This window comes from Nipponia nippon, unplaced genomic scaffold, assembly GCF_047370975.1.
Source record: "Nipponia nippon isolate SJK-2023a ecotype South Korea unplaced genomic scaffold, ASM4737097v1 scaffold_12, whole genome shotgun sequence".
Taxonomy (NCBI): domain Eukaryota; kingdom Metazoa; phylum Chordata; class Aves; order Pelecaniformes; family Threskiornithidae; genus Nipponia; species Nipponia nippon.
Window position 1 is genome coordinate 9,044,733 of NW_028262313.1, and position 23,744 is coordinate 9,068,476.

The window sequence follows — 23,744 nt, forward strand, 5'->3', positions numbered from 1 at the left end:
CGGGCCGAAATCCTGCAGGCAGCCTCAGCCCTCGCAAAAGCGACGACGTTGAAGACGCTTAATAAAAACACACAACCGCAGGCAGGAAACCTTGACAACAGCCGGTTCCCCGGCCGAGGACAACGCGCCGCCAGCCTGCGCGGCGGCACAAGACCACCCCCAGGCCGGAGCCCGGCGGGGCTCGGCCCCGCGGCCGTTCCCATGCCGGCTGCGGGGCGCGGGGCGGCGGCGGGGAGGCCGCCCCAAGGCCGGGGCCGCGCTCGGCGGAGGCGCGGGCCGAGGCCGCCTCCCGCCGCCCGGCCCCGCGGAGGACAGGCCGCGGCGCCCCCCCCCCCGCCGAGCGCGGGAAGCGGAGCCCCGGGTCCCGCCTTCGCCGCCGGCTCCGCTCACCTGTCCAGCGTCTCCGTGCTGGCCTGCCGCGACCCTGCCCCCGCCGCCGCGGCGCCCGCCGCCCGCACGGCTCGCCGGCTCACGCCGCCGCCCTCCAGCGCCGCCCCGGCCGCCGCCGCCGCCCGCTCCATGTTCCCGGCCGCCGGCGGGACTCGCTGCGCCGCCGGGATGGCGGACTCCCGCCCCGCCCCGGCCCTGCCGCCTCGGCCCGGCCCGCTCGGGCCCCGGCGGCGGCCGAGAGCTGTCACCTGGCGGCGGGGCTTACCCACAGGCCTCCGCGCCGCCGCGAGGGCGGGCAGCGGCCCCGCGCGGCGGGGGAAGGCCCGGCTGCTGCCGCCCCGCCGGGGCCCGGGCCGGGCTGAGGGGAGGGCGCGGCCCCCGGGCGCCCCCGGGCCCCTTCGGCCCCTGGGCGGCGGGCAGCCGCGCTGCTGGGAGAGAGGGGCCGACAGCAGCGGTCGCGGTGTTCCATTCAAACGTCTGTCACAGGCAAAGGGCTTAAAACTGCCATCTTTATTTCATTTTTTCCCCTTCGCACAGATACATGGCAGACGGATGCTAGGCTCCCCCCCACCCCAAAATCGCTTGACAAGTAACACCCAGCTCCAGCGCAGTCCTGCGGTGTCCAAGGAGGGCGGCCGACACTGGTATTTATGGAGCAGCAAGTAGAGGAGATTCCTGGTCAGTTATAAAAACCTGTTGTCTCCAGCGTGACGCGGAATGAGACAAAAAACTGAACTCAAGGCAGAGTTTAAAAATACATCAAAAGGAGGTAGTACGCAAATCATTTCTAGGGTATACCCATAACAGTGATGCTGGGGTGGATAAGGCATAAGCAAATAAAGGCGGCATTCAACAAATACACTTTCTAAATAAGTAACTGAATCCCAGCACAAAAACTAGGTCATCTCCTTGGGTCCACGGAAGTAAGAATACAGAAAGGAAAACACTAAAATAGCATTCCAAGATGGATATTTCATATTGGATACTGGGCACTTACAGCTGCTGACGTTCACATCCCAGCCCTGCTTTTTCAGCCCTCCTGGAGAAGGCACTCAGCGCCCAGAACTCTCATTCACCACCTCAAAAGCTTCCCCAGGTGCGTTCTTGGCTGTCACAGCTACAACACGACGCGACTGCAGCCGGCGGGGCAGCTGCGGCACCCGCGGCCGCGCAGAGGGGACCGGCGCTGCCGTGCAGGTACAGCGTAGGTGCGCGCAGTGCGCTGCAGAATGACAGCCCGGGTCACGCATTGAAGTGGAAAGGAGAAAAGTTTTCTGTTAACATCGATCAGTTTCTATGCCTACATTCACAACTTGAAAGCAATATTTTCCAGAAAGTATCCGATTAAAAATACCCCTATGTTTGCCTAATATTGCCACGTAAAAACAGAATTCAAACAAGTATCTTATCTGTCGACTTGAAAAAAATCCAAGCCCGCACAGAGCTATGTTAGAGAGCTTCAAAGGCTGAAATTCAACTGAACCAGTAATATGAAGAATGGTATATATACGTGATGAAGTAAGTGCAAAAAGATCCTTTCCACTATATTACACTTTCCCAAGTGTAACAGGTTATCATGTAGTGTTTACACAGTAAAAACTATTAGATTTTTCTGAAATTCTCCACACTGCTCAGAGATGTTACCAATACGTTCAACTCAAATACAGAAACTTTAAATATTCTAATAAAAATAGCTTTTTTTATAAACCACAAGTAAGTAGAAGGCAAATATACCAGAGTATGCATAGCTTTCAAAATGTAAAGTATATCATGAACAATTAAGTATCCTTCTTCATTTATCTCATGTCATGCATCTTATTTACCTTAACAATTCAAGATTTTGGGACAATGTTGTTATTTTGGAAACACATACTGAAGAACATTGATGGGAGAACAAAATTTAGAGGACAAAAATAAGTCATAAATCATGTGTATTTAGAACACACATGCCATATGCTCTGAGCTTCCCTGAAAAAAATAGTGCAATTCAGTGTATCTACTGAATTAAATCAAGAGGCGGTATACTTTTATTCCTTTGAAAAAATACTGTTCTAAAAATATTCAGATGTCCTCTAAACTTTGACTTATTTTAATGGAACTATAGCTTTAAATTTAGTTTTCATATGCAAAATATTTACACTTTATAAACTTGCAGGATTTCTAATAAACTATATTATATACTTACACAAAATTTATATATAATCCTATTATATCTCGCAGATCAAAACTCACCACATGTACAATAATTTACAATGACAGAAGCCTCAAGCATCAAAATATCTCCTTTAAAATAACAATATTAGATAGAGTCCTCTACAGATTCTGAATTGCAGTATTTCCTGGATCGCCTGAAAATCATTAAACTTCTGAGAATATGCAAAATTTTAATTAAATATCAAGTAGCAAGGTTTGTGCTGTCATAAGAAATGCTTGCAACTATTTAACAATACCTGAAAGGAACAAATCAAAGGTTTACAAGCAGCCTCTGAGATGAAGGCTTGAAACTACAATTCACTGGAAGGTTCAATATAAGTGCACACACTATATGCAAATCTTGTATACTGAAATCCCTTAAATACTTAAGAATAAATTCATTGAACAAAAGTTAAATTAAACAGTAAGCTATAAATGTACAAGTTTTCAACAGTATTTATAACTGAAAATTTTTGCCTACTTTGGTATAAAAGCTCCTTTACACAGGCACATTTACTTTTAGAAGACAAACACAAGCTTTAATACTATGGCTGTTGCTGGATATTTAAGCAATGTCTCTGTGGGTCTGCTTTTAATTATATAAACCTTCTTTAGAACCATTTTATTCTCTATGAATCCAAAGAACCAATATTGCCAACAGTGATAATTTGTAATATACTTCAGTGCTGAACAGTTAGCCAAAACACGACTTCTCAGAATCCAGTACAATTGTAATTTGTAAAAAAAAAAAAAAAAAAATTACAATAAACAATAGATTTTTTTTATTTTGATATCTACTGAGCTATTTGAACTTTTTAATTAGAAGTACATCAGTGAAATCCCTTCCATATTTTTGTTTATTTTGAAAAAGGAAAATTTGGAATTCTCAGGTAACCAGAAAATTTCAACACTTCCCTCTGAAATCTTAAAATAGAATTTATTGTTATCTCATGAACTCCACAAATGTATTCCTAAAGGAATACACACATACCTAATTTTACATAATGTGAATATTCCTATTGCCATTAATGTGTTTATTCACGACATTTAAGACTGAGCATGGATTTCCTTACAGGAACATGACCCACAATGTAATAAATTAAAGCATTCTTATGAAAACAATAAATCAATTTAATTTCCATTGTACCAAACTTTCCAAAATACCTCTTAAAGCCCTCCATAACTAGAAGTTGATTAATAATGTTCCCAGTCCACAGGTTCTGAAAGGCACGTAATTGAAGAGTTGGTTGTGTTTGTTTTGAAGTCCTCCTCAAATGAAGACAGTCTAAAATAATTTGTGTTAGGACAGTCTAATGTAAGGCATTAAAATATTCCTCTTTATGCTATAGATCTATGTTAAGCACCACTTGCTATTACAGTATAGAATGAAGCCAATGTTTTCTTCAAAAATGTGTTTGTACTTGGGACATCATTTGTGAGGGAGATGCTGATGAGGCTGATGAATTGGATATCTTAGAATTATTTGTGATCTGTAGTTCTTCAAGTCTCCTTATATAATCATCACGTAACGCAAGGAGCTCCATGTAACGCTGCTCCACTGGATTTGGCTGCTAGAAAGAGATCTGTATTAGTCTTATCGCTTCGGTCCAACTACTTCTACACACTTAAGCTGCTGTAGAATTTGTGTCTTCCTGGCATTACTCAATATTTGTAGCTTCTAACACATGTAACACCTTGTAGCTAAACAGAAATATTTATTTCTACAGTGCAAGAGCCCTCTGCCTTCCAGTTGTTCTTATCCAAAGAAAATCTTTACACAAAACAGTTCTTCCTACCTCAATAAAATCAGCCAGTACTTCCTGGAGCATATGGATTTTATTTTCTTATTATCTAATATTGTGTGGAAGATAGGTGTGAATACCTTGTCCGAAGCTTTTCTCTTCTTGACTTATTAAAAGGTTTTACATTCCAGAAGTCAGAGGCCTCATCATCTACATCAGCTACACTGATCAGATTAAGATGAAATCCATGTCTTCAGATTAAATAACTTCCCTTACTGATGAAATTTACTTCAGTTCTTAATAGTAAATTTGCAACTTTGTGAAATAAATGCAACAAGTGAAATAAATGCAAAACTTTATTAGTGAATTCCATAAGTAAACTTCAATGTGTTTAAAATCAACTGCCCTAGCTTTCTGGACATTACTCACAGAAAGAGCATCTTAACTGTTTCCATTTTAAGCTTAGCTGCCTTTTTCAGATCAAGTAAGGAAACAAATGGAAAAGAAGTGTTACAAATGTCCAAGGCAGATACGGAGCCTAAAGTTCAGCTGTATATACCTGTCAAGAAGTCACTGCAGTTTCACAGTTAACTGCCTGTAATTAAAAGCTATTAGCAGTACAGTTTCAGGAGCAAATGTAAACTCCTCACCGGTTCAAAATCAGCTGAACCAGCGCTTGTACGTGCACCACTCACTACGCACCCCAGATGAGGACGGCGATGAATGTTGAAGCAACTGTGGAAGCTGGATCGATGGCTGAATGTAGTTACTAAGATGATTAGAGATGTAGGGTTAATGATGTTGCCAGTGACAGACCAGACTCTTCATTAGACTGAAGTCTGATGCGGAACATGCTTCCATGTACTGGCACTAAGAAAGGCCATTGGAAAACTGGTTCAGGCCACATGTCCACTATTCAGTTGCTTAAATCAAGATGAAGCATAAATTTCATGGGCAGCAAAAAAAAATTGTTGCATTTTGTATATAAAAATGGTGAAAATCAGGGACCAGTTGTAGCAGCATAGAAGATCATCACAGGGGTTTGCATTTCTAGTAAGAAACTCCTGCCAAAAACCTTGCCTGAATAATGGCAAAGCACATTTTTAAGTAGATTTACAGCTAATTTGCATGCCCTATAATCCTTCACTTTCTAAGATAAATCTTTGGATTCACCTTTTGCAAAACGCCCTCATCTTTCACAGCAAGCAACAAAAGCTTTAAAACTAGAACTTCGCATTAAAACTGGCAACATACTTGTAAGAAAATATAGCAAACTGTCTGGGTTTCTTGCAGCCTCTAAAGTGTTGTAAATAATACAGGAGATCAGCTGCGGCAGAGGAAGTGCATTGCTCAAAAACTCCTGATTCATTCCAGGGGCTGGACTGTGGAGACTGCTTCTGTCAAAGAAATTGCTCCTCTATCTTCTCCTACTCAAAGCTCCACAACTTGTTAAGGAGAACAAGTAAGTCTCTGTACGCTATCTTTACATGCCACATAGCCGAGATTTCTAGCAAGATTGTAACAAACATTGAGTGTCCATATATTAAACATTAAAAGCACAGAACTGAACTATGTGTAATTTGAGAAAAGCTTCTGTGGGCTTCCAATCTGATCCACTTGTATAATTTTCAATAACAGCTATCATCCAATGGTTACACAGTGTAAACAATGTTGGGTCATCAAAGTTACATTAAAAAAAAAATCTTACCATAAGCCATCAATACAGATAGCAGTTTTGAAAGAGAAAGGACCAAATAGGTCATCTTAATTCGTAAAAGACTTCATACACACTCTCAGAAAAAAGAGAAAGCCTAAGCAAATGCAAGGAAGCGTGTTTGTGATGCTAATGCCCTAACTCTTCAGGGATCAGTAAGCCCCATTTCTAAGCACTGTCATTCACCCTTTAGTAGCATCAAACGCCCTTAAAAATGCTCCCCCAGCCCTGTCCCCAAGAAAAGGGGCTAGAAAGAGCTTGAGGATGACTTGATACTAAGCAGTGAAATAAGCTCAGTGTATAGCTGAATAGCTGAAATAGCTGAGTCAAAAAAAAGAAAAGAAAAAAAAGAACTGAATAATCATTTTCATCTTTTTTCTCCATCTTTACAAATATAACATTAAAAACCTGAACAGATTACAGGTACTATTCTACAAGTCAGTTATGACACAAAATCCTATTTCCGAAGTCTAAAAGCATTTTGTACATTAGAGAGAATTTACTTACTTGTTGCCGAATTCTTGGGTTCCACCTGATGTAGTAATTGACCCAGAGCTCTAAATGACGCATACTGGCTACCGGATAGAGTGCTCGATTTAGCTCTTTAGTATAAAAAGGATTGGTGTATTTAGATTTTTCACTGTTTATCAAAGACCATAGTGATAATGTTTTCTCAGTCACTTTCTAAAATGAAATTGCAAGAAGAACAGTAAATATTTGCACAAAACCAGGAAATCCATCATAGAAGCCATGGCTACATTCTAAAATTAATGCACTTCTGATTTATTTAGAAGCATAATAAGTTACTGTATTAGGAATATTCCAAAACCAGCGCTTGTCAACTATTTTAGTGACTGCAGTCTTTAAGCTACCAAAACCAAGGCATTTACCATGCAACTATTCTATAATGAGAATAAAGCCAGCTCAAGATGACTGTCATACATGGAATATAACCAAATACAATACAACCAAAACTTTTTGTAATCATCTAGAGTCAAGACCGCAATACAATTAAACAATCAGTGGTTTGACTCACCTCTTTTTCTCTAAGAAACTCACTGTTATACAAGAAAGTACCAAACCGGCAGCTGTACAAGTGATCCAGGATTGTAATCAAGAACTGCTCATTGAATTCAAAGGCCGTAGGAAACTAAAAACAGAAAAGACAAATTCGTACTTTACATCATAAAAGCAGGCAGAGATGCACATACCCTGCTTAAGAGGCTAAAGGTGGCATTTAGGAGCCTGAATATGTCTACAAATAATTTTTAAGATAATACTTTCATATAACTTTATAGCAGAGTAAGTGTTCAGATGACATGAGGTGTTCAACTTCCTCAAACTAGCCACTGAAAAGAACTCTTAAAATGTTATAACTGCCTTTAATTTCTAAAAAGAAGAATAAAATACAGAATGGTTACAGTTATATTTTTACTAGAAAGACAGAATAAGACATCCATGGTGCACTCTTTATAGTGCAGCACCACACAGGAAAATAAGAGTTTAGCTCCTAAATCCTTGGCCCTAAACAGGCTAAGTTTGCTGCTTTGTTTCATTACTTATTGAAAATACAACGTTTGAATCACAGCACTGAACAGCTCCCAAGCTTCCTTTTCAAGCTTTGACAAAACATTTGTCCCTGTAGTTCAAGGGAGAGCTTCACAGAAATGGTGAAGCGAAACAACAGACCCGATTAAGACAGTTGGATGCAATTCCTGCAAAAGCATTCTGCTGGGTCACATCTCTCAATACGTTTCTGAGAAGTCCGTATCCAAGACACACCAGCCAATGCCATATCAAGCAATGTAACTACAGCTTGTATACCACTTTTAGAAATAGGGTAGAGAGGTGGTACGGTTTAAAAGTAAATACACTCTTTTCTACTTTTTCTACAGTGTCAGAGCAGAGGGGTATGTCCTCTTCCAATACCTTTTTTTAAAAAAAGATCTAGAGTTTTAATTCAGTAATCTCTTAACAATGTTACCTTCTGAAGAATGATATAACATACCTGTTTAGACATCTGCCACACACAATCAATAAACTGGAGGAAGATGGGCGATCTGTCTGCATCAGCATGATTTTTATCACCGTGGCCTATTCTCTGAAATGAAGCAATACAGCCTCCTGTTAACCAAAACAGTCTATTTTATGGCCAATAGACATTGTTTCTTATTTTGCACTAGAATATTAATGCTTCTGTAATAGAGCAACCTGTTCTTATGATTTCAAAATGAGTTACTGCACCAAGGAGGAGAGATTCAGATATACAGAAATACTGCAAAGCTGGTCCAAAGATGTCTGAGAAAAATTCCAAAGTGATAATTGGTCCTGTTATAAAAATCTGCTAGTTACTGCCTGAGCAGAACTGTTAAAGCATCCATTACCTTGCAAATACTCAAGACATATTTTGAACTATATTTACGTAATAAGTTTGTCAAAAGCCAAGTTATGTACTTTGTCTTCTTTTGTAATTTAAGCCACTGGAGAACCTAGATTATCAAGCTACCCACACAGATTCTCCTCTTCCCCCTCCACACTTGAACCTGAAGATTGACCCTGAGGTAGTCAGTGAACATGAGCAAGCTCAAAGAAACCATCATGTTCTTGACAGAAAATTAACGCACATTTTTAAAGTTTGGGTGAGCCGCTTATTCTGAGGAGTGCAAAGTGACAAAGGAATTCTCCCCACAGACAAAAGGTAGGTTTGGTAAAAGCTGTTTCCTTCCTTTTCACATTTGATAGCTGAGAACAGATAAGAGATTCAGGGAAAAGAGATTCTATTAACTCCAAAACTCTGCTTGAATATACTTGCCTGGAGGAGACAAAAGAAGAGCATGTATATTGAACTAAGATGTTGTCTATCTGCCTGTAGGATAGCAGGCTTAATATCTTAAGGATGTGAAAAATGATAAAACCACTACACTACTTTTACAATGATTTGCAAGATAGTTTAATAGAATTGGATGGCAGGAAATAGAGGGAGATGAGAGATTGTAGCTGAACGCAGGCAACAGCGGCAAATGACTAGAAAAGCACTATAGGGAAGACAAATAAACTGGCCTCCTTGCTCTCCAGTTTTCATGGTTTAAAATACGTGGTATCTGGTAACAGAGTCATATGTGTGTTTGGTAAGCAGTGAAAGCCCTTCCACTTTCACTATGGTTAGCAGTTTTAGGATGTCTAAGTATTTTCCATCTATATGGAAACGTGTCTCGTGTTTCTTATAGTAGAATGCATTATTAGAACGACATTCCATACAGTAACAATTTCATCATCTGGATAGTGCACTAAGTTCACTATACATAGAAAAGCTGGGGTAGGGAATTCCTTTTCAACAAGGAAACTTATCGTGCACTTCATTAGATAGTTCCTCCCTGTATTTGCTATTAAGTAGCCTACTATTTAGTTATTTGTTAGTAAAACAAATTGCAACCCTGGTAACATGAAAACATGAAGCTTGCTCTAACCCAGACAATATAAGAAACGTCCTACTCTTCTCCAACTCCCCACTTGAAGGGAGGCATAACAACAATAGTTTCAGAGATGAGGTTCAGGAAATGCTAACTGCACTGAAGTGCCTAGTTCTCACTATTAAAACCCACAGTTCTATCAAATAATTACCAAACTAAAACAGAGCATGTATATAACCAAAATATTTTCTGCTTGCATTATCAGTTTTTATTCTACAGAACACTCCTGAAAAGGACTGCCTTCACTATAAGCTAAACAACCCATCAAATCAAAATATACGGTACTCTCAGAAAAGAGCAGATGGCTAGAGGAGAGTGGCTTCAACCACTTCCAAAGATTACTACTTGAGTGAGCAAGTTGGGAAAATAAAATAGTAGTTTAAGCAAAAGCAAGCTGTTTAAATCACCCTTATTGCTGCTACATTGTCAGAGATGAACCAGTGGACTAAGCTGGTCCTCTGGAAGGGGCGCAGAAGTCCTACCTCGCTAATAGGAGAAAAATATTATCTGTTGAGAGAGAACAAACTCCTTTGATTACTCAAACTAAAATTAATGGTTTAATAAAAAGAATCACAGGTTACTGGAATTTATTCATAATGGTAAAGGACACAGATCTCTCTTTTTAAGCTTTGTGCTAAACCATAACACATGCACTAGTGTTATGGTTTAACATGTTAAACGTATGTTTAACATTGTTATGGTATAACACAAGTCTTCTAGTTATACAATGTAATTTTATCTGCATCATGACTATAACGTTTTTTAAAAATACAAAATAAGAAAATAAAAAGGCAAGCCAGCGTTTTCCTGTGGCTGTACCAAGACAGAATACTTCAAAGGTTTATATAACACATCACTACTAGAAGACTACAGGTAAGTACACAAAAAACTGGACTACAGCAGATATCGCGCCCAACAATCAAAATCCAAATCTCCTGAAAGCCTCAAAGCACCTTTCAAATGTCAGATCAAAGACTGCCGCAGACTACAAGGACACTTAAATGGTGAAGCGATTCACGCTGAGTAGCTATACATGAATTTCCAAATGACTGAGACACTCTTGCAAATGTAAAATGGGCATGAAATACATGCATAGGTATATTTTTCTACTTCTTGATTTTTCCAGATTGCCTATTTTCCCAATTTTAGCAATATTAAGTAATATCTTTAGAATATTCCACTACAGACAAATTGTCTGTGCAAATAACTTCTACTGAAGGTGTGGAAACTTCTTACTGTGAATTACAAGGTTCAGCATCAACAAGTAACACTGTTGTAAAGGTCCCAACTTATGTTTTATGATTACATATCCCAGCACACTCTCCCTGGCAACCTATTCTGCTTCTCCAGGTTCCTCGTACAGATTTCCTGGTTAAATGGTTAGCTGCCAAATTTAAGAGAAGTTCCACTAACACTGAAAGTTCCCTAACACAAACACCCTTGACTTTGCATTATCCATGGGTAGAATATTAAGGACTTGCTACAGACAATTTCTACTTAATCTTCTAAGCATCCAGAAGACAACTGAACAGAACTAGAGCTGGCATTACCAGTGACAGCCTCTTGAGAGCTATTATGACAAGTTTAGAAGATTTGGGAAGAAGTATTCAAAACATCACTTAAAAGACATTGGCTAGACTCATTCATCTGCCTCTCCTGACATTCTAAATAGCCCAAAGGGAGGGTAAGGGCGAAGCCGCACGTCCCAGCCTTATTCGATCTTCTTCTGAAAAGTTTGGGAGGACAATTTTTCTGCCTTCTTATTTTCTTTGCTCAATAACCACAGTAACCCTAGCAATTCTGTGTTTTTAAAAGGGTGTAAAGGACAAAACATGAGTTCTCAGAGAAAGAATAGCAAAAAAATATTAACCAAACAGGTCCAAAAACAAAAGCTCTGCTCCGATTTACCTGGAAAAGTTTTAAATCAGAATTCCAAAATAATGAAAAGAATTATCAAACCTTGGCACAGTAAGTAGTTTAACATTAAAAGCTTTTTAGAATGTTAATGTTGCATGGTCCATGCAATTATCTTCTAATTCTTACCGATGCAAATTTGTGTCCAAAGCTTATCCACTCTTTTTGCACCAGAACTTCAAAGCCTTCAATGGTTCTGTAGTAGCTGTCTAGCATCAGCATGGCCAGCGACGTTAGCTGTGCTGTCCGGTCCCAGCCGTCACTGCAGTGAACCAACACAGAGCTCCTTCCTGAGGATACCTTGTCTGCCACTTGAATAGCTCCTGTCAAGACAAGCTAGCAAAGAGGAACAGACACCGAACACCACAGATTAGTATTATCATTCTAACAAAAACAGATTGATTTCTTTGTATCTACACAGTATCTAAATTGATACTGTTTCCATTAAAAGACCTAAAGAGCATGGTGTAGTTAATTGGAAAAGAATTTTCTAGGAGATCAAGTCAATTTCGTGTATAAAAAGAGAGAAACAGATTGGTTCCCTAATCCCTTAGTAAGATCTAATTCATCTCACAGCAAATTCTTAAAAAAGGGGCAGAAAATAGTAACCTTGATAAACCGAAGAACATAAGCTTCTTTTTCAAAGAAAGAGAGGATTTACCATAGGATATGCTCTCTAAAAATTCTGTATTTCATTTGGCTTCTTTCTTTGAACTAAATTACTGAAATATCTCAGCTGTTGGAAAAAGGAACTTGTACCCTTCTAATATGCTTATTTTCCAAATATTAACTTAAATTGAAAATTTTATTAAGTAGGATTCGTTACAGAATACTCTAAATACTTTTGCACAGCTGTACTTGAGGCAAAAGGTTCAAAGGTCAACTAGTAAGAACACTGCTGAATTACCAGTTCAAGTATTTTATTTGTGCTACAAGATGAAAATTACAAAATGTACAAATAAATCTACAAGTTTTATTTACAAAACCATAATTCACAAAATAGTCACATACATCCTGACAACTAAAGTAATTACTAATCCTTCACAATGACAATTATCTGTAGTCTTGTATTGCTAGAAACCAGGTAAAGACCATCAGACTAACAATCCTCTGCATTCCTCTATTAAAGACTAACATTTGACTTGAGGCAGACAGTAAACATTGGATTTCACTTACTGTTTCTTAGCCATGATACCTCATAACATACTCTAAGACTGGTTGGCAAAGAGCCAACACTCCATGATGCTGGTTTTGTAGTCCAAGTAGTTCGATGTATTCCATATCAGAACTATCTCAAAGTCTAGCAAAGAAAGCAAGTCTGATACGACAGATTTGGACAAATGTTTTTTCAAACAAACAGCAAAAAGTTACCTTTATGTGCTCTAACCAATGAGTTGATTCCAGACTCGACAACCAGTGTGATTCTTCCACATTAGGATAAACAATGTCCTTCAACTTCTTCAAAGATTCCCGCATGACATGAATATTATGAATGTCCAAGAAGAAAAGTTCTGCGTTGGGATACGCATCTTCACCTTCATATCCTCCCCCAGTTGCCTACAAACAAGAGATCTAAAATTAACTTTAGTCATATATACACTGTTGTAGCAGCTTTTCAACAGAGCAAGAAGGGACTGAATTTTATTTATATTTTATTTTGTAGTTGGGCAATATATAATTTCAGTTGCTTGCTTAAAGTCTCATCAAGTCTCAGATACAAGCTTTGGAGAGGCAAATGCTGGAGAAGAATACTTGGGGGCTTTCCTTTGTCCAAAAGGACAAAGTGTATTAAGTATATCACATGGCCAGAAAGACGTTCAACTTGCTCCAGCTAGCCTAGTTCCTTTCAAAACCTCAAGGGAGTAACCCTAAACGGGAAAATTAATTCTTTTAGATTAACACTGAAAGTTTGTTTGCATTGTTGGGCCTGAAGACCTTTGAATAGGATTGAACTAGCTAGGTAAGGGACAGTGGGCCAGCATCACATCAGTCAGGGCTCAGACTACTTTGAGAATAAAAAGACATTTGTACCTTCCTCATTACTTTTGAGATTCATGGTGGAAACAGCTTTTCCTTGACCAACTGACATTACAATGTCAATTTTTTTTTTCTTCATTTATGTTCAACTTTTCCCACCAAGGATTAAACAAACTCATGATTCTGAGTACAAAAGAAATCTACTTATTTCCCAGACATATTATTATGGTTAAATTAAAACGTAAAGTACATCACACAAAACAGCAATTATTCATAACATATTAGATCACCACTTCCAGGGAATAAATTCACTCATGTCTTTGTTTCTGTACCAATAGAAAGAAATTCAGTCGAAAGGATTTGTCTGTTTCTTTACACCACTAATTCAAAAAAGAGCAAATCTCAGGTTTACCAGTGCAAACTTGCTACCAAGAAAAGAAAAAAAATGTCTTTCCTGTGTTTAAACTACCTAGTTATTTACTACTAAAATTGAACTGACATTGAAATAGATAAAAATGATCAAATGGTTGGCCAAATAAAATTAAATTTAAGAGTTCAGTTAAGAATAAGCTATAAGTTTCATTTAAGAATTAAGTTCAATAATCTTAGATTCTGCCTCTAAGAAGTAAATTAGTAATAACATTAAAGTTTACTTTAAAGTAACTTTTCTAACATTAAATTTAATTGCTGAAGACTAAACATGTATTGAGATTGTTAAGAAATTAAAGAGCCACATAAAATAAAAAGTCTATTCTACTGCTGCTCTCTCAAAACATTTAATCACCACCACAGCAGAGGATGTGCCTGGTCACAAAAGGAAGTGGAAAAACCACACATATTTTAGGACATAGTACCACTGATGCGGTTTTCCAAAGATAGCTGCAAAATCACAGCATTTCCTGCAGACAGCAAAAACATGCCATGCCATGAATTGTGATAAACAGATTTTGCCTTTATAAGCTGTTACAGCCACCAACTACACACCAGACAACAACCTAAAGTGCGGTAAAGCTTTTCCCCATTAGCATCACCTAGATTTCTGTATCGTAGCACAGTATCTCTATTCTATGCTCCCTATCTCCTTCCTCAGATGTGGGGGTATTCTCAGAGCTGCCAGGCTCTGCGCTAAAAGTAGTAATGATTGTATTTTTTTCTCTTTCCTTTGAGTATTATGAAATCCTGGTGAGGAATGAGCGTAATTATAGCCTCAGGGCTGCTGCAACTCCTACTGACTGTGTGGTCTTGACCTATGTACAAAGAACACAGGAATGCATGAGTAGCGTAGCCCAAGACTTGGCTTATACTAATCTTCACAGCTGTTCAAGAAAACTTTTTCCAGTGCTGATCAACACTGGCTTGCACTCTATATGTCATTGTCCCTCAGAGCCAGAAATGCACTCTACTGCTTTTACTGCTATGATTGAGTATTTCATATCTAGACATAATCAGGAGTTAATTAAAACACATGGGTGAAATGCACAGACCATTTTAAAAAGCTGAAAACTGTGCTTCATGCTTCAATAAGTACGCATGTACAAAGTTTGGCCATAATACATCTTTGAAACAAATGGGGTAAAAATTTGAGTTTGTCCAAGAACTGGGGAAAAATTTAAGTTAATGTAAGAATTGGCATTCTTTTCACAAGGCAAGGAGAAGGATTACATGTTTTGTTCACCCATGAAAATTTAGTGTGCAGAGGATAATGCAATTTGTAGAGTAAAACGCAAGCAATTGAGGCAGACCCTCAAAATACAAACCATCAGATTAAAACCTAGCCAAAGAGCCCCTAGGATAGAGTCTCTGAAAGAATGTGTGCTATACATGTGTGTACACGTGTGCTATATATGCTTGCTTAATAAGTTATATTTTCTATTATATAGAAGAGGGCTGTAAAGGTACAGATGCCTGCGTTTAAGTTGCACAGAGCAAAAGACTAACATTATTGTCCCTCTTGAATTCTGAAGCAACTTAACATTTGTTACATATAAACCTCCTAGAGGCAAAGAAGTTTTACCATTTCATGTTCCTTTCAGCACAAACATCGAAGAGGACTCATTCCACTAAATTAGTATTCATTTTGTGCCAAAAAACTATTCAGAAGCTAGAACTCCTTCTCTCCCAGATAAGCACACTCATCGTTTCACTAAGATCTCAAACCTCTTGAACTCATCTCTCTCACGCTCTTTGCTGCGCAGACACACAACTTCACTAGTAAGTACTGAAGAGCGCATCCAGTTATTTGTGCTTGAAGTTCAGTGGTAAGGGATGATCCTAGGCATGGAGGGAATGAAGTTGGTACATTCTCATACTAAGAAAGCATTAAACTTGGGTCCTTCACCGCCTCTCCCTAACTAGGCTTTTCATATAAACACGGAGTACGTCCATGTCTGCTGTGCTCCACGCCAAATATAACACTGACTGGCATTATCTGAGTATGCCTGAACAATCTGGTCCTCACCAGTGTTGGGGGGGAGCAGAGGGAACATCAAGGCACCTTTCTTCTTGAAAGGTTGGACCAGATGATCTTTTGAGGTCCCTTCCAACCTGGGCTGTTCTACGATTCTGATCCCATTTAGACTTTGATCGCAGACTAGTGCAGAAATGGTCATTTTGTCAGATGGAAACACTACTTCTGTTACTGCACTTACCAACTACAGGCACCTAGGGAAGAACAGGTATCTAGGTATCCAAGATCATACCCATACTGCTGTTTAGACTGCAAACCCCCAAATTAACTTATTCATCCCCTTCTCCTTATTTGCTGGATGCCCAGATAAGTCTGAAGTGGTTCATGTAATGGTTAGGAAGCACCAAAGACAAGATGCCTATCCGTGGGCTTGGCTTTATGCGCACAGCCTTTCCAGGATACAGTTTTCCCAGAGGATATGAAGCAGAGCTGTGGCTTGCACAGAGGTGGCATGTCATTCCAACAGAGGACATGCTCTACAGCTCAGCCTACATCTACCTCACAGTGCAGAGTGTAGTCATATCACTGATTTCAGTCCCATGCTAAGATCTGTGCTTCACTGATAACAGACAGGGTAAAGCATGTCTGGAAATCCACATATGGTCCTGAAACCCTGCTTTTGACCTACTTAGGCACTCATGTCCTTTCATGACCTTGAGCCTCAGTCTTTGATTATGTAAATTTATCTACATTAAGATGACTACTGTTCCCCAAAACCTCCTCACAGTAAACTTCAAACTAAGTCTCCTCCCCACCCCTCTTCACAAATAAGACTATTAAGCATCTGTTTACCTTGTTTGCGACTGCATTGACATTGGGCCTAGCATCATAGATGGTCAGTTTTGAGATTTGCCCATTAGCCTCCCTGATGATATCAAGATATCTTTCATCATCTTTATTCCGCTTGCCACTCATTCCAACAAGGGGTTGACTGCAGCGCATAACAACAGCTTGAGTCTCTGGATGAATCCATGACAGAACCTAGTCACATGTCAAAAACACATTAGAAGAAATAAATTTTCTTAAAGAATCATAACTTTAAATTTTAAAGTTGCATTCTTTAAAATAGATAATATGAAAATTAACACATTTTATTTCTTCAAAAGATAATCCCCAGGCATCTCAACTGCTTCCACTTATAAGTCTTATAAATGTCTTATAAAATTTAATAATAATAATCTTTAGAAGAGTTCATTCTCTTACATATTTAACTCTTATTGAAATTATACTTACCTATATAATCCAGGGTATTTTAATATTTTCCTACAAGTCTTAGGTTGCACAAATAATTCTGAAAAGCAAACTGGAAACATAGCAATGCCTGCTGAAACTAAGAAACAATTCAGAAGAATGAACTCATTGTAGAAACAGTGACTAAGATGCTCCAGTTCTACAAGAACAACTTTTCTCTTTTTTTGGATAAGGAAGGAAAGCTGAACCTTTCTGCAGTATCTTGAATGTTTCCCCTTCTCTTTAAAGCACATTTTGTTCCTCAGCCCTCTTCACAAAGAGAAGGCACTGGAGCAGAGTGCATGCTGCCTTTGCTTCTGTTCTTCTGAGCCAGAGGGGACTTAGCACAAACAAGAGACAGGGAGCTGCCCAGGGAACAGATTGCAGCGCAAGAGATTAAAGATAAGCACCCCAAGAAGCAGGCAAAAACTCCAACTTCATCGCTGAAGAATATTAAGAAACAGTGTTCTCACCCAGACTGAAAGTTGTGGGTTACGGGGTGAAAGTACATCAGAGTTCAAACAAAAAGAAAAAAAATCCTCAGAAAGTATTCACTCCTGAAATACAACCCTCAGTTGTATATCTAGAAACGAGACCTGTCAGTGGGTGCGTGGGTGAGTATGATTGGTTATTTCCTGACAAGAATAAAATTACTATTACCAAGGAAATGACTCTCACTGTACAGGCATACAAAAGCCCTGTCATGAATTTTGAGATGACAGAGAACATACAGCTAGGTTATAAAAATTATATGCACACACTATATATTTAACATATATATTTTATACACGTTATATATTATACATATACATATGTGTGTATATATAGTAAATTTATAATTACAGGCCTAGTCTGTCAGTAAATACCATATCTAATAAATATTTATCATATTGAATTTCGCATCTGTTTGAAATTAACTGAGATCCAAAGGCAGCTTTCTGCTACTAAGAATCTAGCACCCCTTCTGAGTTTGCCAAGTTGAAATACTAGTTAAAACAGATTGTATTGTGATAGAAATTAATATTTTCTATACTGCTGTAGAGAGCCGATACATAAAAATTCTCTCACGTCAAAGAATTTTAGTTACAGAAATATACCCCAAAATTAAATGGGTTTATCTTAAATTCCACAGCCCAAGTTAAAGGGCTAAAAAGCCCAAGAATTCACTACAGAGACTATGCATGAGGTCTTATTTTAGGACCGACCATTGGAACTATGTTTAAATGCCATGCGGTTTGCTTACAGGAGGATAACATTTGCTATCACTTTTTATGTGCATCCAACAATAGTCAACAAACTAGTACAGATGGCAGTCTAAGGCTCATACTTCATTAAGAAAAGGGAATCTGCAATGCTGGCAGTTGTTACTAGAGAAGTCAAGTTAAAACCAACAAAGTTGGAATGGGTGATTGTTGTGGGGGAAAAACGGAAACGTGGCTTGGCCAAGACACTAGTTTCAAGCAGTAAAAACCACCAGCCAATCAAAACTATTTTGCTGTAACCATTTCCAAAAAAAGCACCCTCTGTGTCATGTTCAGCAAGAAGTTGTTTGGATGCATACTCAAAACTAGCTACACTATAAGGTAACTTTCATCACGTAATACTCACCGGGATTCTATTTCGGGACCTAAAGGCCGCAACTTTCTTGAGATCATCGTCTGTTGCATTATATGGCACTACTAAGAGCGACGGATACGTGTCACACAGTCCGTAATGTTCATTAATAAACGTTACTCGCCACCGTTCATTAGGCAGTCCCTAAAATGTAACACAAAGTTTCTCAATCTGGTTTTGGCTGAAAAATAATAATTCTGCTCTTGAATTTTACATGACACTATGGCCACATGGTGGCAACAGCCTACCAATTTAACCTAACTACAGCACTGTTTCAAAACAACAGAAGAAAAAGATTACAAGACCACACAAAATTGCTCATTGCTGATGGATTCACAGCCTTAAACAACTGCATAGCTATCTCATATACTCTTACATACACAATTCTATTCTTACAACAAGTTTCAAAACGATTAAAACTAGCAGATGTATTTCTTTAACTGTGGGATTGAGGAAAGAAAATTGCCTTCTCTTCTCCCTCAAAGCTCTGCCTTTCCATTTTGCCTGCTGAAAAGAGACTGTGGTCCTGACAACAGGGGGAAGAAGTCTCATCTCAACCTTTCCTCCCTGCAGCTTGATACTACCTTCAGGTTAAAAATAAGATTCATAATAGCTTTCTTATTGAGAAACAACAACTTTTAGCTGCAGTCTGCTCAGTAAGGCATTTCACAAACAGCAGCCAGGAAATTGAGAAAGCCTGATAAGCCCTCCACGCACGCACACAGGGGTTTGTGTGGGTGTTTGTGTTTTACCTTTTTTGGGTCTTAGGCCTCTAAACCTTGAACCAAAAAACTATGGAGGAGAAAAAAAAAAATCTAAGGAAGTCCTTATTGTTTGCTATTTAAATCTTTCAAACAAACATGTCGTAAAGCAAAAATAGTCTAAAAGACATTTTAAAATTAAATATATCATCCTCTTCCATTGACGTTTTTCCAAAATCACCTAAAGAGCAAGGTAGAATAGTGATAGACATATAAATAACCTCTGTAAAGCAACGCTGTTTCTAAAATAAGCTTTTTTTTTCCCCCTTCACTTCAGGAAGAAGTAGACCAAATCAAATCTATATTTAGGACACAGTAGTTACATATTTGGTACATTCTCCCCACCCCCTGCTCACTTAACAGTGGCACATTGTAAGAGGTATCAATAACTTCCTTCAAAGAGCAAACTACCTTCCTGCGACATTCTAATTTTTTGAAGGTTCGTGTTTTATTTCTTTGCTTTTTTTCAAGTTGTATTTTCATCTCCCATTCTCAGCTCCCCCCACAAAAGAGCTGATCAGAGAAATGTACAAACAATAACTCCTCTATGTAAGTAGTCAGATATGAAAGCAACAGGCAACAGCAACTTTAACTCACTTGTCTCCTGTATTCGGACATCGGATTGTACACCATCCATCCATTTTCAGGAAACTTTTCTTCATTCGCAAATGCAAAAAAAAGCTGTGGGATGTAAAAGAAGCTTATTACACCGAACTCTGACTGAAAGTGGCAAATGTGAGGGCCCATCATCAGTTACACCCAAATGCCTGCCACAAAATAGGACTGACTTTTTCATGCCAGCCTCATTCTCTCCATTTAAATCTGATATTTATAATATAGACTGTAAAGCAAAGAGCAAGAAGTAACAAACAATACAGATCTGCTAATGAAACAATGAAAATGCGACAATAGCTGGAACAAGACTTGACAAAATAATAAAAATCACAGTGCTTAAACCACTGGATTTTTTTTTTTTTACTGTCAGGAGGTTGAAATGTTTAATGTTTTAAAATAGTTTATAACAGTTTATTTCCCATATTTCACATCCTCACCAAATAAACTACCATCTTGTCACCAAAATTTCTCTAATAGGTACAGCTGCAATTACTACATAAAATATTAGATGCTGAATTGAAAGTGTAAAAAGGTTTTAATTGCTATTCATTGCCATTAGGAAGCAGCCTTCTTTCTGCATCCTCTCCCCAGCTGATCCTTACTAACAGAAACGCAGTTTACTGTAAAACTCCATGAAAATTTAAAAGTTGCCATTGAAAATGAAACAAAATACGTTGTTAGCAGGTTACACTACCTACTTTCCTCTTGCTTTGTTGCTCACTCTCAAGACTCCTTTATACAACACAGCATCCTCACCCAGGGTTCTCACAGCTTTCTCATACGTTTCAGCTTCCTTCTCCTTTCAACCAGTTCCAAGGGGGCTGTATTACCGAACTAAGCCCTTTTTTCCTTGGCTTGTTTTTACAGGTTATGATGAAAGCAAAAGTAATGTTTATTTTAAGAATCTCCTTCATTGAGAAAATTGATTTTGGTGGCTTACGAATTCTTCAGATGCCAACTGGAGCACGAAAGTAAGTTGTTCCAAAAAAAAAAAAAAAAAAAAAAGCAGCGAGCACAAGCTCCTTTGTAACAAAAAACCTGAAAGTCTCCTAGCTATTCAAAGACATTAAAAGAATAAATTGAATGCTAAACTGAACATCCCAAATCTACATCATTTTCACAGGCATAGACCTGAACTAAGCAGAAATACAGAAAACCTGGCGAGCAAGAAAAAACATCGTGGTTCTAAGGTGGCATGATTACATCTACAGAAGTAAGGCAATGCTTCACAAGTGCACCATGGGCCCAGATGGAGGTTTCTTTAGATCTTATGAAGGCAGACCCTAGCGGCTCAAGGCAATTCTATTCACCCTAATACCTTACAATGGTTTGAACAGTAAACAGCTCTAATCAAAACACAAAACTCAATCCCTCCAAAAGGAGGGGTTTTTTGCTCATGTATTTCAAATCGACAAGTATTTTTAAAGGATGCTACTGCTCACACAAGATACTTTATCCCAGTACTTTTAGAAACTAGAATTTTAAATGAAATCAGTATTTTAGAGCAAGTACATTAACTGGCAAGTTTGTAGAAGCAAAGGATGCATTCCCAAGTTGTGTTTTCTGAACGTCTTCACCTTTTTAAAGGGGTAGGCCTTCAGTGTAAGTAAACATTACAGATTCTTTTGACTAAGTAAACTGCTATAATGTTGGATGGAGGGAGAGATGAAGAAAGGAAAAGGAAAGAGGTGGACATCAACTGTATTAGAAAAAAAAAAAAACAACATTCCATTAGAAGTAGGTACAAGTATCAGAAGTTAAGCAGAAAAACTGAAAAAGGTTGGTTGGTTTAATTGGAAACCAGGAATACAGGAATATCACTATCTAAAGCAGTAGATGCAACTGATTTGCTGCACTATTAATAAATAGCTACACACAAGAACCATCCCCTCCTCCCCAAAGCAATTTGCTATATCCCGAAGAGCAACTATGCTAAGAATTCACCAAGGAACCAGAGACAAAGGAGAATCTTGTAACAGTCGGAAACAAACACTGGAATCCTAACATCACTTAAAAGATGTCTCAAAGGCAGGAATATGTTACTTATTTAAGTTGCTACTTACTGCAAGTTTCCTGGTGAGAACTTAAAAATTACCCAGCTTAAGGCCTGATAAGTAGAATACATGAGTTTATTACAGTGCACTGTGATAGCTGTTACATAGAAGATTTTGCTGATAAAGAAGGTGCTGCTCCAAACTAGAAATAAACAAATGGCAGCTATGCTGCTCATGTCACCCACAAAAAAAATCCACAAGAAATCAGATGGAAAAGTGTATTTTGTTTTCACTTTTTAAAAATCAGGGTTAAATTTACTATGCATGAGGAGGGGATCAGAATCCTTTCCGAAAGAACAATGTCCTCCTATGTACAGCATGTTTCATTTAAAACGCTTAGATACAGCAGCTTTACCACATCTGCTACAAAAGCTTTCAGTCACACAACCCACAACTATTAAAGCTGACAATTAAGCTTCATGAGTTCTATTGACATTCCAGGTACTGCAAATTCTTCCTACATTGCTCAAGAAAAAAAAAATCATTAGTAGCGTGGATCAACCAGCAAAAATCTGAAGTCTAACAAATAACAGAACACTAAAATGAATGCAAAGGTGTATGCAGTAAAGTTTGGACTTAGATTTTTATATGAGCAATTCAGAAAAAAACCTCTAAGTATACTCCAACAAGAACAGTCTTTAAAATTGAACAGCATCTAAAAAACCTGAAGACTAAAAATTATTTTTCTTCTGCAAGAGTTGAATAAATTATAACAAAAAACTTATATACACACACTTACGTGTGCACATTGTGTACAGACTGTACAGTTAATGTGGTTATTACTGAAAGTCTTAGTCATTGTACAAAAGAGATTAAAGACCTGAATCCCGCCCCCACCACCCCCAATGGCCTTTCACTTGAGACTTGATATTTCAAGTCTTGATATATTCAGTGAAGACAGAACTTTAGTCCAGACTAAATGCTAGAGTCTGAAATACAGCAACATCGCCACCCTGCCTTAGGCCCATCTCTTACAACAAAATATACAAATAAATATATAAAGCAGTGTCAAAGAGTGAAAATGCTTCCTTTTCCACTCTGACAATCATAGCATGGTTCCACTCAGCAATATACAGTTTAAAGTAATTTCTCAACCTAAGGTTTTCATACTTTCACGTCCACTTAAGCAGCTCATTAGATAAAAGTAAAATTTGTATCCCTCTATGTATTCCAACAGGACACAGGAGAAAAGCCAGAGTAGGAGAAGGTAAACTCCACATACATTTATACTCATTTTGCATAGTTCTATTTAATTTCAAACTACAGTTTAACTTCAGTGTAACAAGCAAGTCACATTTATAATAATTTTAATACTAAGAATCATATACTTAAGCAAACATAAGATATATGCTTGAAAACAATTGTATTTTCTTACTTGTGTCAGTACAAGCCATATTTAGCACACATTGGTACATTACTTTTATTTATTAGAAACATGTGATAATGAGCAATGCGAAGTAATTTCTATCAAATAACTTTTTTGTTGAATTGGACCTTTTATTATTCTGATGCTCCAAATTGACAAATGGAACAGAAAGAAATTATGGGAAGAAAAAATTATGCCATTTACAATATGTTCTGCATACGTTCTCGTATCACTTGA

The 23,744-nt window shown here is 38.4% G+C and overlaps 2 protein-coding genes across 20 annotated transcripts in view; both read right to left on the bottom strand.

The window, feature by feature from the left end:
• The window catches only part of MTMR1 (myotubularin related protein 1), a 40,670-nt gene extending 40,010 nt beyond the window's left edge, over positions 1 to 660 (bottom strand). For 6 of the 15 annotated variants that reach the window (XM_087748665.1, XM_087748663.1, XM_087748667.1 and 3 more), the window contains exon 1: positions 391 to 658. In XM_087748665.1, the coding sequence (XP_087604791.1) occupies positions 391 to 521 (131 nt within the window). In that variant the 5' untranslated portion in view covers positions 522 to 658. Of the gene's footprint in view, positions 1 to 390 lie in introns of all 15 variants that reach the window. The other 9 variants (XM_087748673.1, XM_087748669.1, XM_087748671.1 and 6 more) reach the window with 4 other exon arrangements.
• A 222-nt stretch (positions 661 to 882) lies between these two features.
• Positions 883 to 23,744, bottom strand: part of MTM1 (myotubularin 1) — a 46,704-nt gene continuing 23,842 nt past the window's right edge. For 2 of the 5 annotated variants that reach the window (XM_087748677.1, XM_087748678.1), the window contains exons 8-16: positions 20,070 to 20,153; positions 18,706 to 18,855; positions 16,660 to 16,848; positions 12,795 to 12,980; positions 11,553 to 11,759; positions 8,048 to 8,140; positions 7,076 to 7,189; positions 6,547 to 6,723; positions 883 to 4,154 (exon numbers count right to left, since the gene is read on the bottom strand). In XM_087748677.1, the coding sequence (XP_087604803.1) occupies positions 3,987 to 4,154; positions 6,547 to 6,723; positions 7,076 to 7,189; positions 8,048 to 8,140; positions 11,553 to 11,759; positions 12,795 to 12,980; positions 16,660 to 16,848; positions 18,706 to 18,855; positions 20,070 to 20,153 (1,368 nt within the window). In that variant the 3' untranslated portion in view covers positions 883 to 3,986. Of the gene's footprint in view, positions 4,155 to 4,975; positions 5,196 to 6,546; positions 6,724 to 7,075; positions 7,190 to 8,047; positions 8,141 to 11,552; positions 11,760 to 12,794; positions 12,981 to 16,659; positions 16,849 to 18,705; positions 18,856 to 20,069; positions 20,154 to 23,744 lie in introns of all 5 variants that reach the window. The other 3 variants (XR_015702607.1, XR_015702608.1, XM_087748679.1) reach the window with 3 other exon arrangements.